Source organism: Scatophagus argus, chromosome 12 (genome assembly GCF_020382885.2).
Source record: "Scatophagus argus isolate fScaArg1 chromosome 12, fScaArg1.pri, whole genome shotgun sequence".
In the NCBI taxonomy this organism is placed as follows: Eukaryota; Metazoa; Chordata; class Actinopteri; family Scatophagidae; genus Scatophagus; species Scatophagus argus.
Window position 1 is genome coordinate 6,627,117 of NC_058504.1, and position 16,828 is coordinate 6,643,944.

A 16,828-nucleotide genomic window follows, 5' to 3' on the forward strand; every position below is an offset into this window, starting at 1 on the left:
ATGCTATTGGAGTGACTTGAGACGTCATTTTATTATAGTCGTTTGCATTGTAGTCCAAAGTGATTTTTTGAATTTGCCAAGCAGGTTTCTACTGCTGAGTATCAGCAGTTTGAGGCACATTAGACCGATTTATACGTAGCATGTGTTATGTATGAGACAGAGGACTGCTTTCACCTCAGCAGGAACTTCACATCACGAAACTCGGCAACACAAGATAACAATCAAAATCTATTGGTTTCACTGCTGCTGCGCAAATTTGGGCAAATGCTTTCAGGTGCTTTGAATCTAGTGTACCTGAAAGTATTTTCCACATTTTTCTCCGAAAGTCCAAACACATCGTCAAAACACGTCACACGACTACCTCACAACATGATTTCTTCAAACCGTCAGTCGAGCTGTAGACCAGCTATACAATAAAGATTGCATTGTGTTTTTATAATAGTTTTTACAGAATACAACATTTATTCAGAGGGGATCGATTAATCTTTTTGGCTATCGTTATGATTATTATTAGTCAAATATGATTATTAAAAACTTTGTTTTTTGGGCTGAGGGGTTTAAAAAACAAAACAAGAAGTTGCAAGATTTTTTTCCTCCTTTTTTTTTTTTTTTTTTTACATTTATCTGATAAAATTAATTGATAATGAAAATAAACGTTGCTTGCAGCTCTTCATAGTACAACCAACGTTTGACAACATTCCTTAGCAAGCGCAGTGTTTAATCGAGGGGTAAAAACATGGGATCTCAATTTTGTAATACAAAGTAGCCTCTGGAAATTAGGATTAAGATTTGGAAGCGTATTCTGTGTTTTAAGGAATAAGAGTTAAAAGACTGAAAAATGAAGATTCAGTTGTTGTTGCAATGAGACGACTGCTCACATGACTGCTGTTTCTACACCACAGTGTAGAAACACGTGTATGTAAAAGTCCTGCATTCAGAATTTTACTTGAGTAAAAGTACATGGGAAGTAGCTTCAAAAATATGCTCAGTGTACCTAAGGTAAAAGTACTCATTATGCAGAATGGCCCTTTTCAGAATTAGGTGTATTATATTGTTGGGTTATGACTACGTATGTTTTAATGTGTAAAAATGACTTTAATGTTGCAGTTTAATTGTAATTATATCTTAAACTGAAGGAAGCTTAATCTATAATATTAGATCTAAAGGTACTAGTTGATTTTATTTTATTAAAAATTAAAATCTACAAAGTAATAAAGCTGTCAGATAAGCACAATATTTGCCTTCAAAATGGTGACATAAAATGGAATTAAAGTTTTCTGCATAGTACAACAAATTAACTACAACCGTATGTAATCTTGCCCGTACAGTCTTAAAGTGCCGTTTGGGACTCTTCACGGCGAGTGTTGCAGGTTATTTGAATTCTGGCAGGACACGCTGCACTGGCATCGAAATGTGAAGGGAAAAAACTGACTATGACACAAGACACCAACAACATAAGCCGCCTCAAACCTCCTCACATCTCCTTACTTTGCCTCATAAGCAGGTCTGCTGGTGGGTAGCGCTGCAGCTTATCCAGCGGAGAGCTGAAGAAAGACGGTGGTTTCGTGCAGCTGTCAGCTGGAATGGAGGTAACTGTTGGTTTTGAGGTGAGGGGATCCTCGTGGGCTGCAGGGCTAAGGGGGCTCACTCACTCCCGCTGCTGCCTCTATGCACTGGGAGTGGTCTTTCCTCTACTGGGGATTTGGCCAGGCCGACCAGCGCCGAACATAATGCTCTCCCATTCAGCCATTCCTCTCACAAGACATAAAAGTTAACAGGTGTTTAATGTCAGAAGCGTTTCATACGAGAGTCATAGAAATAGACAGCGACAGGCAGCAGGGAGGGGTGGTGCCTTAGAGTATTACATGTTTTATGAGTTTTTTTTTTTTTCAGTATTGAAATAGTTCTGCAGTTGAGCTGAAATTTGGATCGACTTTTGGCATCTGAAGCTGCATCAAACACACACCAGAGTGCAGGGATATTTCTAAAATATGTGTTTACAGACCAACACTTCAGGGGTTCAGATTGAGTGTTTTACAAATGTCAGTACTGAAGTTTAAAACAAAAGCATCGTGTGTTCGAGGAAATTTAGGGAATTTTGAAGAAGGATCTTTTTAACTTCAACTGTTAGGTTTCAGCAAAGTGCAGGATTTGTTGGTTGTTGCATTTTATTTGTCTGAAATGTACTTGTTAAAATTCGAATAACCTATTGCTGGTAGAAGAAAGAAAGAACCTTGTTGTAACAATTAAAATGTTTTGGTTATTCTTGTCTGGATGCTACATTTTCAAACTGCATAATTTCGTAAAATTCCCTGAAAGTCTCAAGTCTTCCCCTACGTCATTCAGTTTCATTAAAAGCAACAATCAAAGTTATGAGACTATGTGTACAGCTGCAGTTATTTGAGTCATCAATTAATCACTTTTGTTGTTTTTCAAAATACTGGTTCCAACTCCACAAATGTCAGCATCTGACAATAGATTGCATCAAATTGAATCTTTGGGTTTCAGACATAAATAAATAAAATGTCACCTTGGGCTGCTGAAACCTAAAGCAGACATTTTTCACTATCTTCTGGCCTTATATATGCTTAAAAATAAGATTCATCAATAGACAAACTGATCAGAGTAATTGTTGGTTGCAGCCCTAATTGTGTAGCTGAGGTTTAAGATTTTGATTCACATGTTGCCAAAACTCCGACTGGTGCAGTGCAGTGCAGTGTGTGGCACCACCTTTTTCCAACCTTTAAATTTGGAAGTAGATTAGGGCTGACATTGTGGGGACGAGAAGACAAACATCTCTATGCTGTTTTCATGGGATTTGTCAATAATAAAATCACAACAGCAAAACCTAAAGGGACAGTTCACCCTACAAACAGAAATACATATTTTTCCCTCTTACCTGCAGTGCTCTGTGTCCATGCAGATTGTTTTGGGGTGTCCTGCAGGGTTTTGGAGATGTCAAGGACGAAAGGTTCATGTTCGTGGCAGGCCGAGATGTTAGCATTAGTGATGTCCTCCTTGGCTTCGCTGACATGTTAGCTAGCTTAGCTTAGTTAGCTAATCTCGTGTCTGTGAGTGATACGAGAAGAAAATAGTACATGAAACTGCTCACAACAAGGTGATTTCTGGAAAGAGATGTTTTTCAAACATGTTTTTTGGCACCACAAGTGAAGTGTTATGTACTATTTTTAATCTGAGGCGAACTGTGTCTTTAATGATAATAAAATGCTTAAGGTCAGACTCCTTTAAGGCCTCTGTAAAGAGTTGAAACGATTATTTACCCGATCAGGTAGCAGCATCTCACATCAGTAATAACAATCGGATGCCAGCTTGAAAACTGTGATCCTTCTTCTTATTTTTTTCAATGTTTAGTTGACTCATCGAGAGCTTGAGAACCGCAGCTGCAGTCTCTGACACCCACTTCATCTTCTGAAAAGAAAAGGCCCATAATATCTCAAGAATTTCTAAACGGTCCTTGAAGTTTTCATAACTACATCTACTTGTATGTTCAAAAGTGGTGTATTCCATGTGACATGAAACCACTGAGAGGGGTCTGCTGTTTTGAAGGACGTCTTTATTTAGGCGTGAGTGCGGGAGAAAAGAACCGGCCGCAGAGACCTGAGCAGGCAGTGAAAAGACCCTTCAGACCTTCAGAAGCCTTTCATGATGTGCTTGAGCTACATGTATTATCTGTTGCGTGCCAGAGACGGATGGGAGCTCGTTTGTCACCACAGCAGAGCCAAAAATAAACTATAAATCACGTCTGCACTATCTACACGCATTAATTGGACTGTAACAGCAGGCTGCCCCCCCCCCCACCAAACCCCCACTTCTGCTCCTGTGTCTGCAGTAATGCAGCCATTGCTGAGATGTTTTGAATAGCTTCCACCAGACGGAGGAACTTCTATCTGCTTGTCTCTTGGTTCCATTTACTATATTAAGTGTTCAGTCCTAAGGGCTTCCATTTAGTGCTCCGTTGCATGCAAGGATAATTTTTCTTGGGGAAAGAGGGTTCAATTGTAACTTAGGAGACTAAAAGCATACTTAAAGCTGGCAGTAACCCCCCCTTTCGCTTCTATTCCCTTCCTTTTCCTTCCACTTTCCAATGTTGAGGTTGATTAAGGGTGCTATCATGTTGGATCTTATATTTGGTGAGAAATCTAAAGGGCATTTTGGGAGCATTTACTGTAAATGAGTCTTGGCAGTGCCCTCTCATGTGTTGCCCCATCTGAATACAATTTGGCAGCTATTCTCACATAAGTAGGGGAGGTGGTGGTGGTGGTGGTGGTGTTGGTGGGGTATGTGTGTATGTATGGTGTGCTGGGAGCCTCCTTCTTCATACCAGCTCGCAAGAGAAAACATCATAAACACACTCAAGAGAGGAGGGGAAACAGAGACGTTACCACAGCGAATGGCGTGTTTCTGCATCAGGCCAGATTTGTGTTTAAAACACAAGATTAAAGTAACAAGAAGAGGCAGGAAAAAAGGTTTGAGGGTTGGTGGGTGGAGGGAAACGTAATAGGCTAATATGCCATTAAAGTTTATTTCTTTACTGGAAAGGTGGTGGGAATTTTACTCCAGTGTTAAGGCAGAGGAGAGCAGTCAAAGAGTCTGGGGATATTAACGAATTGTGTCATTGTAGATAAAAAAAAAGAGAAAGAAGACAAAATATACCTTTTCCCGGCACGGCTATTATGTAGTGAACATCTCATCTTTCCACATCAGCTCAGCGCATGACAGCAGGGTCTCGTCGTCACCAGCAGAGGGCGCTGTACTGTCCAGACACAACAAACCAGTTTCAGCTTGACGTTAACTCTAAACGGACAAAGAGAGTTTCGGTCAGCAGCGTCTTTTTTCTTGTTAGTCTTTCGTTTTTTTGGCTCAACCAGTATCAGTGTTAGAACTGTTCCTCGGTTAGTCCCTGACACAGATCATTTATCAGTCATTTACAAAGAAAAATACAAAAACTTGACTTATTCCAGCAAATCAGATGTGAGGATTTGCAGCTTTTCTTCTGTTTTGTATCATTGCAAACTGAATATTTTTCAGCTTCGGACTGTTGATTTGACATAACAAGACTTTGAAGTCGCCACTGAAGGCTCTACAATCACCTAATGACCATTCTTTCTTCTATTTTCTGACATTTTTATATACTCAGTGAGAATTAAAAATGAAATAATTGACAAATCAATCAATAATGTCAATAATCACAACATGCAGCCTTAAACCTCATGTATCTTTCTATCAATACATATGATGTATATTATATATGATTTAAAAGTTGAAAAAAAGAAAGATTTTTTTTATACGTCTCCTCCTTCTTCTACTACTACTAATATATAATAATAACAATAATAATTATCATAATAATAATAACAACACCATACATAATAATACAAAATGTATTATATCCAAAATACAGCTCCAGCAGTAGCGGAAACCAACCAAGTCATACAGAAGCCAAACTACCAGTTTCTTATGCTCTGCAGTAAGGATCCATTATTGTAATAGTACACTGACACGGCCATTCATTTAATTCATTGGCTGCCAATAGCCTTCCACTTTTATTACTTTAAGACGGTCTGAGATATGCCAGTAAACGTTCCATCTTCATGTAGCCACACTCTGTTCAGTGATGCTGATCTCACTTTGTCACATATGACTTGTTATATTCTAACAGTAATAAGCTGATTTCCTCTGATGCTTTTGGAGTTTTTCTTTTCAGATAAATGACTTCATATGCATTTTCACAACAGCGTTTGAGTAAGCTGCACTTTCAGCTGCTCAGCTTAACTGTACTCAGATTGTGAATCACAGCAAACCAGCCGTGTATCTACTTTAAATGTTCCAGCAGTTGTCTGAATGAAAACCAAGCTGCCGCCGGGGCTGCTGTTTACATTTCCTGCCACTTACAGCTACTTATTGCTTATTACTCTTCCTCACAGTGTGGTTACCAAAACACAGAGTAACCCGTCGAGCTCTGCTTGACATCACATTGATAGGCACACACTGACTCGCTTTGTTGGAGAACTGGCAGACCGGTTTATTTATTTTCCATTTTTTCCCAGGGTAAAGCCTTGTGTACGGGTCAGTTAGGCTGGTTTTAGGACAAAAGACAACAGCGCAGTATGAATTCCTCAAGGACACAGGAAGAAACGTGCAGTTTTGCAAGAGACAAAAACAAAACTGTGTGATGAACCACTTGTGTACTGGCCTTGAGCGAAAAAGCAGTTTGGAGAAGAACGAAGACAGGGTGTGTGAAAGTATCCAGACTGTGTCAGTGGTTTGTGATTTTGCCTTTTTCAGTTGTGTTTTCATTGCTTGCGGTGATGCAGGCTTTCAGTTCCAAGGTTGCATCCAGGCCCGAGACAATGCCACATAATGTCATAATTCATTTTACACAGACCATGACCATGGAGTTAAACCAAGCCAGAGTTTTTCAGTGATTGACGGGGGGTTTTAAACAGCAGAAATGGCTATGCAGCCAAAAATGAAGCTTTACCAAGTGAGCAAATAACTCTAATCGTATCCCAGTACCTAAAAAGGTCATCATTAACAGCACAGGCTCTATTACACACAGTGAAATTCAGTGTGTTTTCCTGAGCTGACCCGAAGGGTGCAAGATGTCAAAAAGTCAAGATGAAGAGATATTTTCAGTGGCCACTAGATGGTATAATGTATGCATGCAACGGCTTGGCAAAAGAGGTGACAGCAGCACTGAAGTTACATAAATGTTATTACAGTTTTGTTTCCTCTCACCGGTTATTCTCTCAATGTTGACTGCATCTACCAAAAAGTCTTAATGAGCTCAAATATTTAAACTCCGCGTTTTTTGTGCGCAAATGTTACAAATCAAGTGATGTGCTGCGGAGAAATTATTTATCTTTTATTTCGCGGGTTATTCATTAGAACCTTGGCAAACGCCATATGAATTAGTCCTTATGGGTTCAGGAACAATGAAGAGGCTCCAGAGATTAAAGAAAAGGTGTGAAAGTCATTTCTCTTAAAATCAGTTGTTGCGCGCTGAGTCTGTAGGCTCATTCACAGACAGTTCAAGCGCAGAACAAACTCCCCCAAAAGACTAATGGAAATTTAAATGATTAATCAGTTTAAAAATAATAATAATAATAAAAAAACTATTTCAGTTTGTTCAGGCGCTACTCTGCTGCCAGCTTCATTCATCTCCTGGACTGACGGCGTTTGAGCTTTTCTGGATTTTTCGATTTGAATCATTTTTTATTCTCAGCTCTAACGTTTTCACCAAATGGCAAACAGGTCAGCGGTGGTACAATTATTACTATTATTATCATTCTTATTATTGTTGCTGTTATTACGTACTGTTAATAAATTAATTAATGCCTCATTTTACTACACAGTAAGCTTTTATTCACGCTGCACTGAAGGCATCAGTCCACTTTGATTCATGCCAATACATTGAACGATTAAGAGTCTGGAGATGTGAATGTTATTTATTAGGGCTGCTCTCATTAATGAAGACTGATAAATGTGACCACATCTTAAGGAATAAAAGAAATTCGACATTGTTGTCCCGCAGTTAATATGAAGAGAAACGTGCATCAAAGCCTCCATTACTTTCATTTACACAGTCAATATATCAACTTTAAAAAATATCTCCTGTCGCCGCCTTTAGCCGAGTGAAAGCCAGTTGTTTATGTTATTTACCAAAATAAAAAGAGACGTGAAAAGCGGCAGAGGTCACGATCAGGATCTGCAGCGACGCGTTGGTCTGCTTAAGCCCTGAGACGAAGCTGCGTTTCACTCCTCAGGTCCTCAGGTTAGGAGGTTAGGAGTTACACAAAAAGAACTTCAACATCAGGCAAAAGAAAAGAAGCTTTTTCTTTTAAGATGTAAAAATCCCAGTCTGGCAATTAATTCCAGCTTGCAAATCGACTCTTAAACGTGTCAGCTAATAAATAAATGGAGATAATGTGATTTGTATGCTGTACCACTTAAGGCCTGTGCTTCATCTGGTTTTCAGAAAACGACGTCAGTGTTTATGAGACACGATGTTGTACACGATGGCTGATACTGAAACGAATATGTAAGTAGCTTTTAACATATCAACGCGTCTGTTTTAGCTTTATTCAGATATTTTCCAGCATGTGGAGCCGACAGTAGGTCAACTTGCCTGTTTCTAACGCGCGTCTATTTAATGCAAGAATCCGGCGATGGGCACAAGCTGAGGCCTACCTGGTCATGATGCAGGCTGCCAAGGAAGCGACAAAAATGGGCACTTTTAAGGTTTTAATAAAACACAGACTGAGTGAATCGTTAACAATCTGACACGTTGGTCAGCGACCAAAATTTCACCAAAGAAGAAAACGTCACATTACGCGTTACGCACCGGACGCCCAACAGACCTGTGTGGATGATGAGGGGTTAAGTTTTAAACAGATGACATATCCTACCAATTTATTGTCCTGGTGCTGCATTCAAGTCATTCAGGAAAAATGGGAGACGCGGCTTTTCCTTTTTGTTTTCTACTGGTGTTGCTGCTTAAATCTGCTTTATGTGGTCTTAGACTTTTACGCACAAGGCATCGCTTTTTTCTGGCTACACTGATTTTGAACATTACCATTCCATTCCTCCACTTCAGCTAAATGAATCCTAAACCATAGATCAGAATCAACAAGAAATGTTGCTGCCACAATCCACGTAGAGATACAGTTTGATCTCTTACTCTGGACGAGGCATGCAATAAAACCTGCATGTCAGTTTAGCCTCCTGTGAAAAGCTTCTACCAAAACTTTCTTGACTTTTTTTTCCCATGCGGGTGAAAGCATCATGACGTCGTTTACAGTGGCCAATCGTAAAACGACTTTCCTCCTCTCTGTGCCAATAGGAGAAGACGAGGATTGCCTGTCAGTCACAGGTGAGGGTGGATAGTAAAAAAAAAAAAAAAAAAAAAAAAAAAAAAAACTGGGTGAAAAGGGCCGGAGACTGGAGTGAGCCCGGGCTGATGGCAGAGCTATGCGGAGGAGAAGCATCGTGCCTGCGGATGTAGCAGAAACTTTCCACGGCTTCTCCCGCGGGGATGCGACCAGGAACCAACACTGGAGGGAAAAAAAGTTAAGCGGCAGCAGTTGTCCACGGAGGGATTAGCCTAAAATGTGGATGAACTGACATTTCCTCCACTATCCGGACCGGTTAATTACTCAACTTGGAAGGACCGAGCAGACTTCGCCGTTTGAAAATGGCCGTTCGTGGCAACTCGCTGATGCCTTTCTCGATCCAGGCCATCCTGAACAAAAAGGACGACAGCCGACACTTGCCAGATTTGGACATGTGCTTCTCCAAGACGACGTGCTGGAAAATATTTGGGGAAATGAACGGCGGGTCTCGGCGAGATGATGGAGAGGCTTGTGAGCCGACGGACCAGAAAAGCTACGACTCGGACTCGGGACTCAGCGATGATAACGACAGCAAGACTCCGGCCGTGTGCAAATCGGAGAAAGACGGAGACCCTGCGTCGGATGTGCCGGAGGAAAGTTTGCAGGAGGAGACGGACCACGAGTCGGCTGCTGCGGAAAACGCAAAGAGTGACACTGAGCCCAGTAATGCTGCGGGTACGTAAAGACTAAATTTCAACTGTACACAAAGTACAAATATAACGCGACTCCGATTCGAATAAAACTATAACGACTCGGTACAACTTATGGCTTTAAAAGACACGCCTGACTTAAAGAGCCTACAACATGTGTAGCACTGCCGTTTAATATTGCTGGTACAGATGTCCAGAATCAAACAGCGTGTTCTGATTGTGTTATTTCAGAATATCAGGCCTGTTTGCGAGCTCTCTCTGCATCCCGCTGGCTTTTACGCACGAATTGCTCCAGTTTTACGCACAGTTATAAAAAGGTCGTAGTCAAACCAAAGCACTGATAGTTATGGATTTATTGGGATCCTCGGGGCTTTATTTTGTTTTAATCTCAGTTTACATAATTTAACTTAGGACAATAGTTAGAAACTACCAGAAACACTCGGTTAATTCAAGCCTATTTAAGGAAATAAACTGCAGCTCGTACTAAATAAACATCTGCACACCAGCTTTGATGTTTAGGCCTGGACGAAAACTGTGATCAGACGTTTTCCACTTTGATTTAGAAACTATATAATCCAGTGACCTTAGATAAATTTATGACAGATCGTTTCTAACAACTAACTGAAACATAAAATTGAAACTTCTTCTTCTGTTTAAGTGTTCATTCTTTTATTTCCATTTGTTGTAATCAGTCGCATCCAAAGACAAGCTCACATAAGATCTACACGTCTACTAAAATAACAGACAACCGCAGGATCTCACTTGAATGTGGCATCTTCCTGTCTCCCTTCCTCAGACTCCAGCACCCTGGACGAGAAGAGCCTGGACCAACCCAAGCAGCGGAAAAAGCGCTCGAGGGCCGCCTTCTCTCACGCGCAGGTCTTCGAGCTGGAGCGCCGCTTCAACCACCAGCGCTACCTGTCCGGGCCGGAGCGGGCGGACCTGGCGGCCTCCCTGAAGCTCACAGAGACTCAGGTCAAGATCTGGTTCCAGAACCGCAGGTACAAGACGAAACGCCGCCAGATGGCCGCCGACCTAATGGCGTCGACTCCGGCGGCTAAGAAGGTGGCGGTGAAGGTTTTGGTGCGGGACGACCAGAGACAGTACAGCCCGGGAGAGATCCTGCGGCCCCCGCTGCTTTCCCTGCAGCCGTCCTACTATTACCCCTACGCCTACTGCCTTCCCGCATGGACACTCTCTGCATGTGCGGGGAATCAGTGAGAACTGGTGACTGTATTTATTCATTTTTGTGTTATTATTTCGCTCCCAGGAAATCAACCTAAATGTATTTTTTTTTCCTGACAAGAGGAGGAGACCTGAGGGGACTATTAAATCTGCTCAGCGTCTCTGATTGAGCTGCCTCATCGTGGTGACCAGACCAGACCAGACCAGGGGTTCCCCAAACTTTTCTCATATCCTCAAATAGACTACTTTAAAACGACTGCTTCTGTCGCGTAGTGAGAGGAACCCCGTTGAAGAAGATACTTCTCATGATTCAAGCTGTAAAATCTTAACTGTCTGAACTGTAGTTGAGCGGGGAGACTGGACCTCCTTATAAAATGTCAGTACGTTAACCTCTGAGGAGTAGGACAGTAGTAACATTAAAGTATTCCTCGCTTTACTCGGGAGCTCCTCAAGGACCTCTGAAGCCCCCCGGACCCACTTTGGGACCCGGCGGCCTAAACAGACTGAAAATGTCACCTTATGTTGGTTTTTTAATTTACATGCGCCTTCCTACCTCTGCAGTGATTGGAAATAGGCATATTCCATTGACTTTTCATATAACTGTCTCTGTTGCAGGTTGTGTTTTTTTTTTCTTGCTGTGTTTGTAAAGGTAAGATATTTCAGCACTTTTGAGCATATACGTTACATTATTTCAATGTACAAATGCAGTATAGTGTGGACATGTGCAGTGTCAGACTGAAAAGCGGCGGGTTTGGCCTGGAAGTTATCGTGTGGCAGCAAACAGGCTAAAAGAGACCGACTTCTATTTGAAATGTACATGTGATTTATGTTAAATGTTTAGATGGAGGAACATTAAAACATATCAGGCAATACAGCATCTGTATGCAGTTTTGTTTAAAGGCAATATTGGGACAGAGACATTTTTGTGTTTCACTAACAGAATGGATTTTTACTAATAATCACACAACAACACGTTTACTGTTTGAGGATGCACTGCTTTCCAAATGAACTATAATTCTACGATCAGGGACTGAGTGGCTCGGGAGAAAAAAGGAAAATCCATATTAACTACAAACGGATACAATCACGACGTTTTGCGCAATTCTTTTCGAAACGAAATGTTAAGGTAAAGTAAAACTGGTCGATCACGTAAGACTGGAAAAGGCTTGCGCACACTTACGTCGTGTCAGGACGTCATGAGCTGACTGGGTTAACTTTTCGTTCACCGCCACCTTTTTTGTGTTTTGGGAGCTCAAATAAACAAAAGCAAAACTAAATCGGGAATGACCAAATATGCAGTGAACAGAGACGCGTTTATTCGTCCTTTTATTTCCTACACCAGCTTTTTTGTTATTTTCCCCTCGCTTCTGTAAAGGCCCAAACTTAACCATTTTTATAGGTGCTATCCTACACTCAGACCTTGTAGGTGTCCTCTGGGTTGCTGTGACTTCTTCCCCAAAACACCTGTCAAACAATGATGAATAGCTCTGTGAGTCCCGGACAGGGTAAACTGACAGCTACCTTTAGGGCTTCACGTCAACACGAGGAGAGGAGTATTCCGGGGTTAAGGAGGTCCATGTCAGTGCTCCCAAATTTAAGTAAAAGAAGTACCAAAAAGGCTCTGTTGGCAGATAACAAACAGTATTCTTAATTACCGGCCTAATAACGGAACTGAAGTATTACTGGAACACTTGTAGCAGTTTCTTCTTAGCTTTCTTCCTAAGCTTCTGTCTCCAGTAACGGCCTGAATGTTAAGGCGGGGTCAGCAGGGAGCTGCCGTACATCAGCCATCCATCTTTGGCCTTATAAAATACGTACATCTCTCAACACGGATGCAACTTCTATAAGCTGATGCTTAGACAGTAAAGTCACAAAAATATCCAAAGTAACGCGAGCCATTTATGTGGACACATCAGGGAACATCTCTGTTTTAGGATCCTGGCAAGCCTGCGCAATGTCACCGCACTTTTACGCACGTATGCGCACCGTCACTTTGGGTATATGCAGGGTTGATCAGCACCCCATCCTCTTTGACCCTATATGGCAAAAAAAAAAACAGTCTTCCTGCACGAATGGCGCCTATATGTCCTAAAATCTGATCTCCTTGATGCAGGTATACACGCCAACAGAGGCCATCTCCAGTGGCAATGATGTTCCCCATTGGCTTAAAGGACAGAGGAGTGAGGAGTGGACCGTCCCACATGACTCCCTTTCATACCTGCATGCGGAGATATCTGATATAGAGGGACATATCGCGGCTGTTTTTCCTTTCAACCTGCGATGCTGAAATGAAAACACCCACATGAACCCCGTTCCAGCGTCTCCCCGTTATTTGATTTGTTCATAATGTACGTTTTACTGCGTGGGAAATAAACTTAATGTAGTCGTTCACAGGGTCGCGAGTTTCTCCCCGGGGGAAAAGAATCTAATCTAAAGGAGGTCACTAATCTAGAATAAAGCATTTTATTTGCATCCTGTTTAGATCTATTAAATCGATCAGCCACACAGAGGAGGTTTATGCACAATTTTCTTTTTTTTCTGTCCATATCATCTCACAAATTCTTTGTAGATTAGGCCTGTTATTAAACCATTTTTAACCACGGCCTATTCTGTATCCGGAACAAAAGGTGGAATCTGGTTAATTTAGATGCTGATGTAAAACAAGAAATTCTGGAGTCTGCACGTGCAGAAACGCGGTGCATCGACACAACCATCTTCAAATGATTTTTTAAAAATGATTTTATCTTATTATTTCTGCTGAAATTACGCACCATCGGTCCTTCTTCTCTTTTACAGTCTCTGCAGTTGTTATTGATGATGGGAAATTTGCGTTCAATAGACGATATTTGTCACATTACACAAAGCCGAGATTTGCTCTGTTTAATTGAAGGTTATTTATTTAACATTACGACTTAAAAAATATATACGGCTGCTTATGAACAGGTTTATTGCTGACTGACTGACTTTATAATTTTTTTTTTTTTGTAACGGCGACCACAGAGACTCAGCCTTGGGGGCGCCACTGTGTTATCCGGTTTACCACCAAACAAAACGTTAAATGGGAGTCTTGTAGACAAAAGAGTTGGTTTCGATTGTCCAAGTAGGCCAATTTCTGAATTAACCTTTGATTAAAAACCCTCTTCATATTTTATTGAAGCAATCCGCAAATTTAATTCACTCTTATAAGAACATATATAATAGACTGAAAAATCATAGGTCAAGTCACACAAGCAGCCACAATGTCATTTTTTTCTTTATTAATCTCTAAAGAACTGAATAAAGATAATTGTTTCAGTCGTCTAAATTAAGAATAGAGTATTTCTCTCCCTAAAATTTCAGACCTTAAAACCCGCGTAGGCCTAATAACGTTTCATCCGCGGTTGTAAGAAACAAATGACAACAATTCAAACAAGATAAAAAAATAAACAAAGCGCACACAGGCCGATTTTCACGCGTCTGAACAATAGGTTATATTATTTCATTTGCACAACAGCTTGTAGACTACATGTCGAATAGCGCTCTAATTTGCAGTCGGCATACTGACGGAACCAGCATTCATGGCCGCCGAGGACGTTTAGCGCTTTTTGCACAAGTTATTCGTCAATTATGTGCGATGAGACGCTTTGCAGGCTGCAAACTGCAACACCGGCAGGCCTAAAGGTCATTTGAAATTTGAAATTCAGCGGCTTTGGTCTCCATGTCTTCGTGAATTATCCATCAAACAATCTCATGAAATCACATATTGGAATTTTTCTCTTTTATCACTTTCCGGTGCGTTTTCGAGGGACGTTTGAGGCTCATTGAGAATGCGGTTAATTACAGTACAACAGGGTAAATTATCCGAAACTTTGTTTTCTTCCGCCCTTCATTAATGCATGTTTAATTCATTTAGTCCCAGTCCTTGTTCCTGAAGGGGTCAAGCACACTGTCCGTTCGCCCTGGAGCCACAGGACGAACCAGGCAAACACAAAAAGAAGCGCTCACAGAATCGCCGTGTCTGCACGGCGGTCGTGGTCATTTGTGCCTGCAAACTTCTAAAAACACTTTGACTTAATTTTCCTCCAACGCTTTCTGCTCGGTCGGGAAGCTGTCAATCACAACCCTCATAAGCATTTTGCAGTGCACTGAGCTGACAGTCACTGCCACCTGCTTCAAAGTGGCCCAGGTGCAAATTCCTGCTCATCCCTCATGTTACGGCGACATCCTTCCACTGCGGTTAAAAGCAAGCGTGAAAGACAAGGAGCGCTTCCACATTCGGCCTGTGGCTCACATTTTCGAGAAATATTACAAAACACAGAAGATGAAGAGGTGAATTAAAGGCTTATCACCAAACACTGCTACCAAATATAAAAGCATGGCAGAGAAATTGGCTTCCTCTGTGCGCACAGTAATTCTGGTCGACACCGTGTTTATAAATTGCTAAACATCACACTTGACAGCTCGCACAGTCGAGAAATGGTTGTAAGCAGTGAGATATTCCTGTTGGAAAAGCCTCTGTGCTCAGTGCCGCAGGTTGTAGTAGATAACAGGGGTTTTAATGGTAAAATTAGGGTACAAAATTCCTGTCATGCCCTAATCCGCCTCTTTGACAGATTCTTGTTTAGGAAGAATATAAGTGGGCTGGAGTTCAAGGTCACTGACAGGTGGGTTTGTCCTTGAAATTCCAGATGAATTATTTTGTTTTTCCCTTCGGGCTACCGTATAGTTATGGTGTTGATTTTTAAAGGATACTTTCTGGTACAATTTTTAATCATTTGGACAGCAAACTGAGAAATACATGAAAATACTGCACAGTGAGTTTAATAAAAGAGAATGTTTCATGTAGACACATTAAACTAATTCAGCCTTGTAGTCTTTATTCCCCCACAGTGGGGCTACAGTTTGTTCATGTTTATACTAAATGCATCTTGGACCAACTGGGGCTAATTTACAAATAAAGTAAAGGGAAATGTCACAAAAGATATAATTTAAAATGTCCTGTTTAGTTACTTTTTCTAACAGCAGTTAAATTTGCCAAAAATAGTCCTAAATACTTGGTTTGATAAATAAGTATAAGTGTGTGATTTAGAGCCATCATATCACACAGCTGGTACCATATTCCTCTAAATAAGGATACTGTTCAGATGTGAACTGAGGAGCAGAAAAATAAAAAGAAATAAGCCAAGGTATGTCTCTTTATGGACAAGATGCCTCAGGAATAACATTAACATTCGAAAGCTGATTAATATTGCAGAGTCACAAACCCTGAAATGTGGCTTTAAGTGTTTGTTAACCCTCTTCACACTGTGGGGACACCTGAGGACTGTGTCTGCATTCAGGTGAACCTGAATAATCATAATCAGCACCCCAAACAGTTTCACATCATTTTCATTGTTTGCATGTGTGTGTTTGCAGAAAAAAGCATACTTGCTAATATGCTAATATATGGTACATGAATCATTATAATAAATAATTTTAAGTTTAAAAGTCTGTTTGTTGAAGACGTGAGCTAAAGTAAATGAGAATTCCATGTAATATACTTAAAGTGTTTTACATATTTATACATATGTTGGAGGCACACAATGTAAGAGGGTGTGTGTGTGTGTGTGTGTGTGTGATAGAGAGAGAGAGAAGGAGGAAGGAAGTAGAAGAGAGGAAAAAGAGAATAAATTATTAATTATTTAAAAATAATGAATAATAATAATAATAAAAAATAATCTTAAACTTTTCTCTACTAAGAAACAGAGCCACACTGGTTTATCACAAATACTCTATTACTTCCAGAATGTCATACACTGATTACCTTCATGAAGCATATCTCAGCCAAAACTTTCAGAGAGGCGTGAGTTCAGCTATATGTTGGGTCATTGCCATTGTTAGTGATGTGATGTATTAATTATATTGAAATGAGTGCGCCATGGCCCTCATATTTGTAAATATGATGGGTGGAATATTGCAAACACCTCTCAGTATTATTCAATCCAGTACAATATCACTGCAAACTATAACCTCAATAATAAACACACATAGCTAAATATATGGCTGAGCTGCTGTTTGCCTTGGATCTTACAGGTGTACCTAATAAAATGACCACTGAGTGTA

General features: G+C 40.8%; 1 protein-coding gene and 1 long non-coding RNA gene across 3 annotated transcripts in view; one reads left to right on the plus strand and one right to left on the minus strand.

Moving 5' to 3' along the window:
• Window positions 1-849: 849 nt before the first annotated feature.
• The window catches only part of LOC124067965, a 169,323-nt gene continuing 153,344 nt past the window's right edge, over window positions 850-16,828 (minus strand). Inside the window, exons 5-7 of one of the 2 annotated variants that reach the window (XR_006844853.1) lie at window positions 4,675-4,774; window positions 3,282-3,429; window positions 850-3,069 (exon numbers count right to left, since the gene is read on the minus strand). This is a non-coding gene — a long non-coding RNA (uncharacterized LOC124067965). The remainder of the gene's footprint in view (window positions 3,070-3,281; window positions 3,430-4,674; window positions 4,775-16,828) is intronic. The other variant, XR_006844854.1, reaches the window with a different exon arrangement.
• On the plus strand, window positions 8,952-11,617 carry nkx3-2 (NK3 homeobox 2). The gene is made up of 2 exons (XM_046405772.1): window positions 8,952-9,587; window positions 10,359-11,617. Exons 1-2 carry the CDS (start codon window positions 9,215-9,217, stop codon window positions 10,781-10,783), a joined length of 798 nt encoding a protein of 265 aa, XP_046261728.1. The 5' UTR covers window positions 8,952-9,214; the 3' UTR covers window positions 10,784-11,617.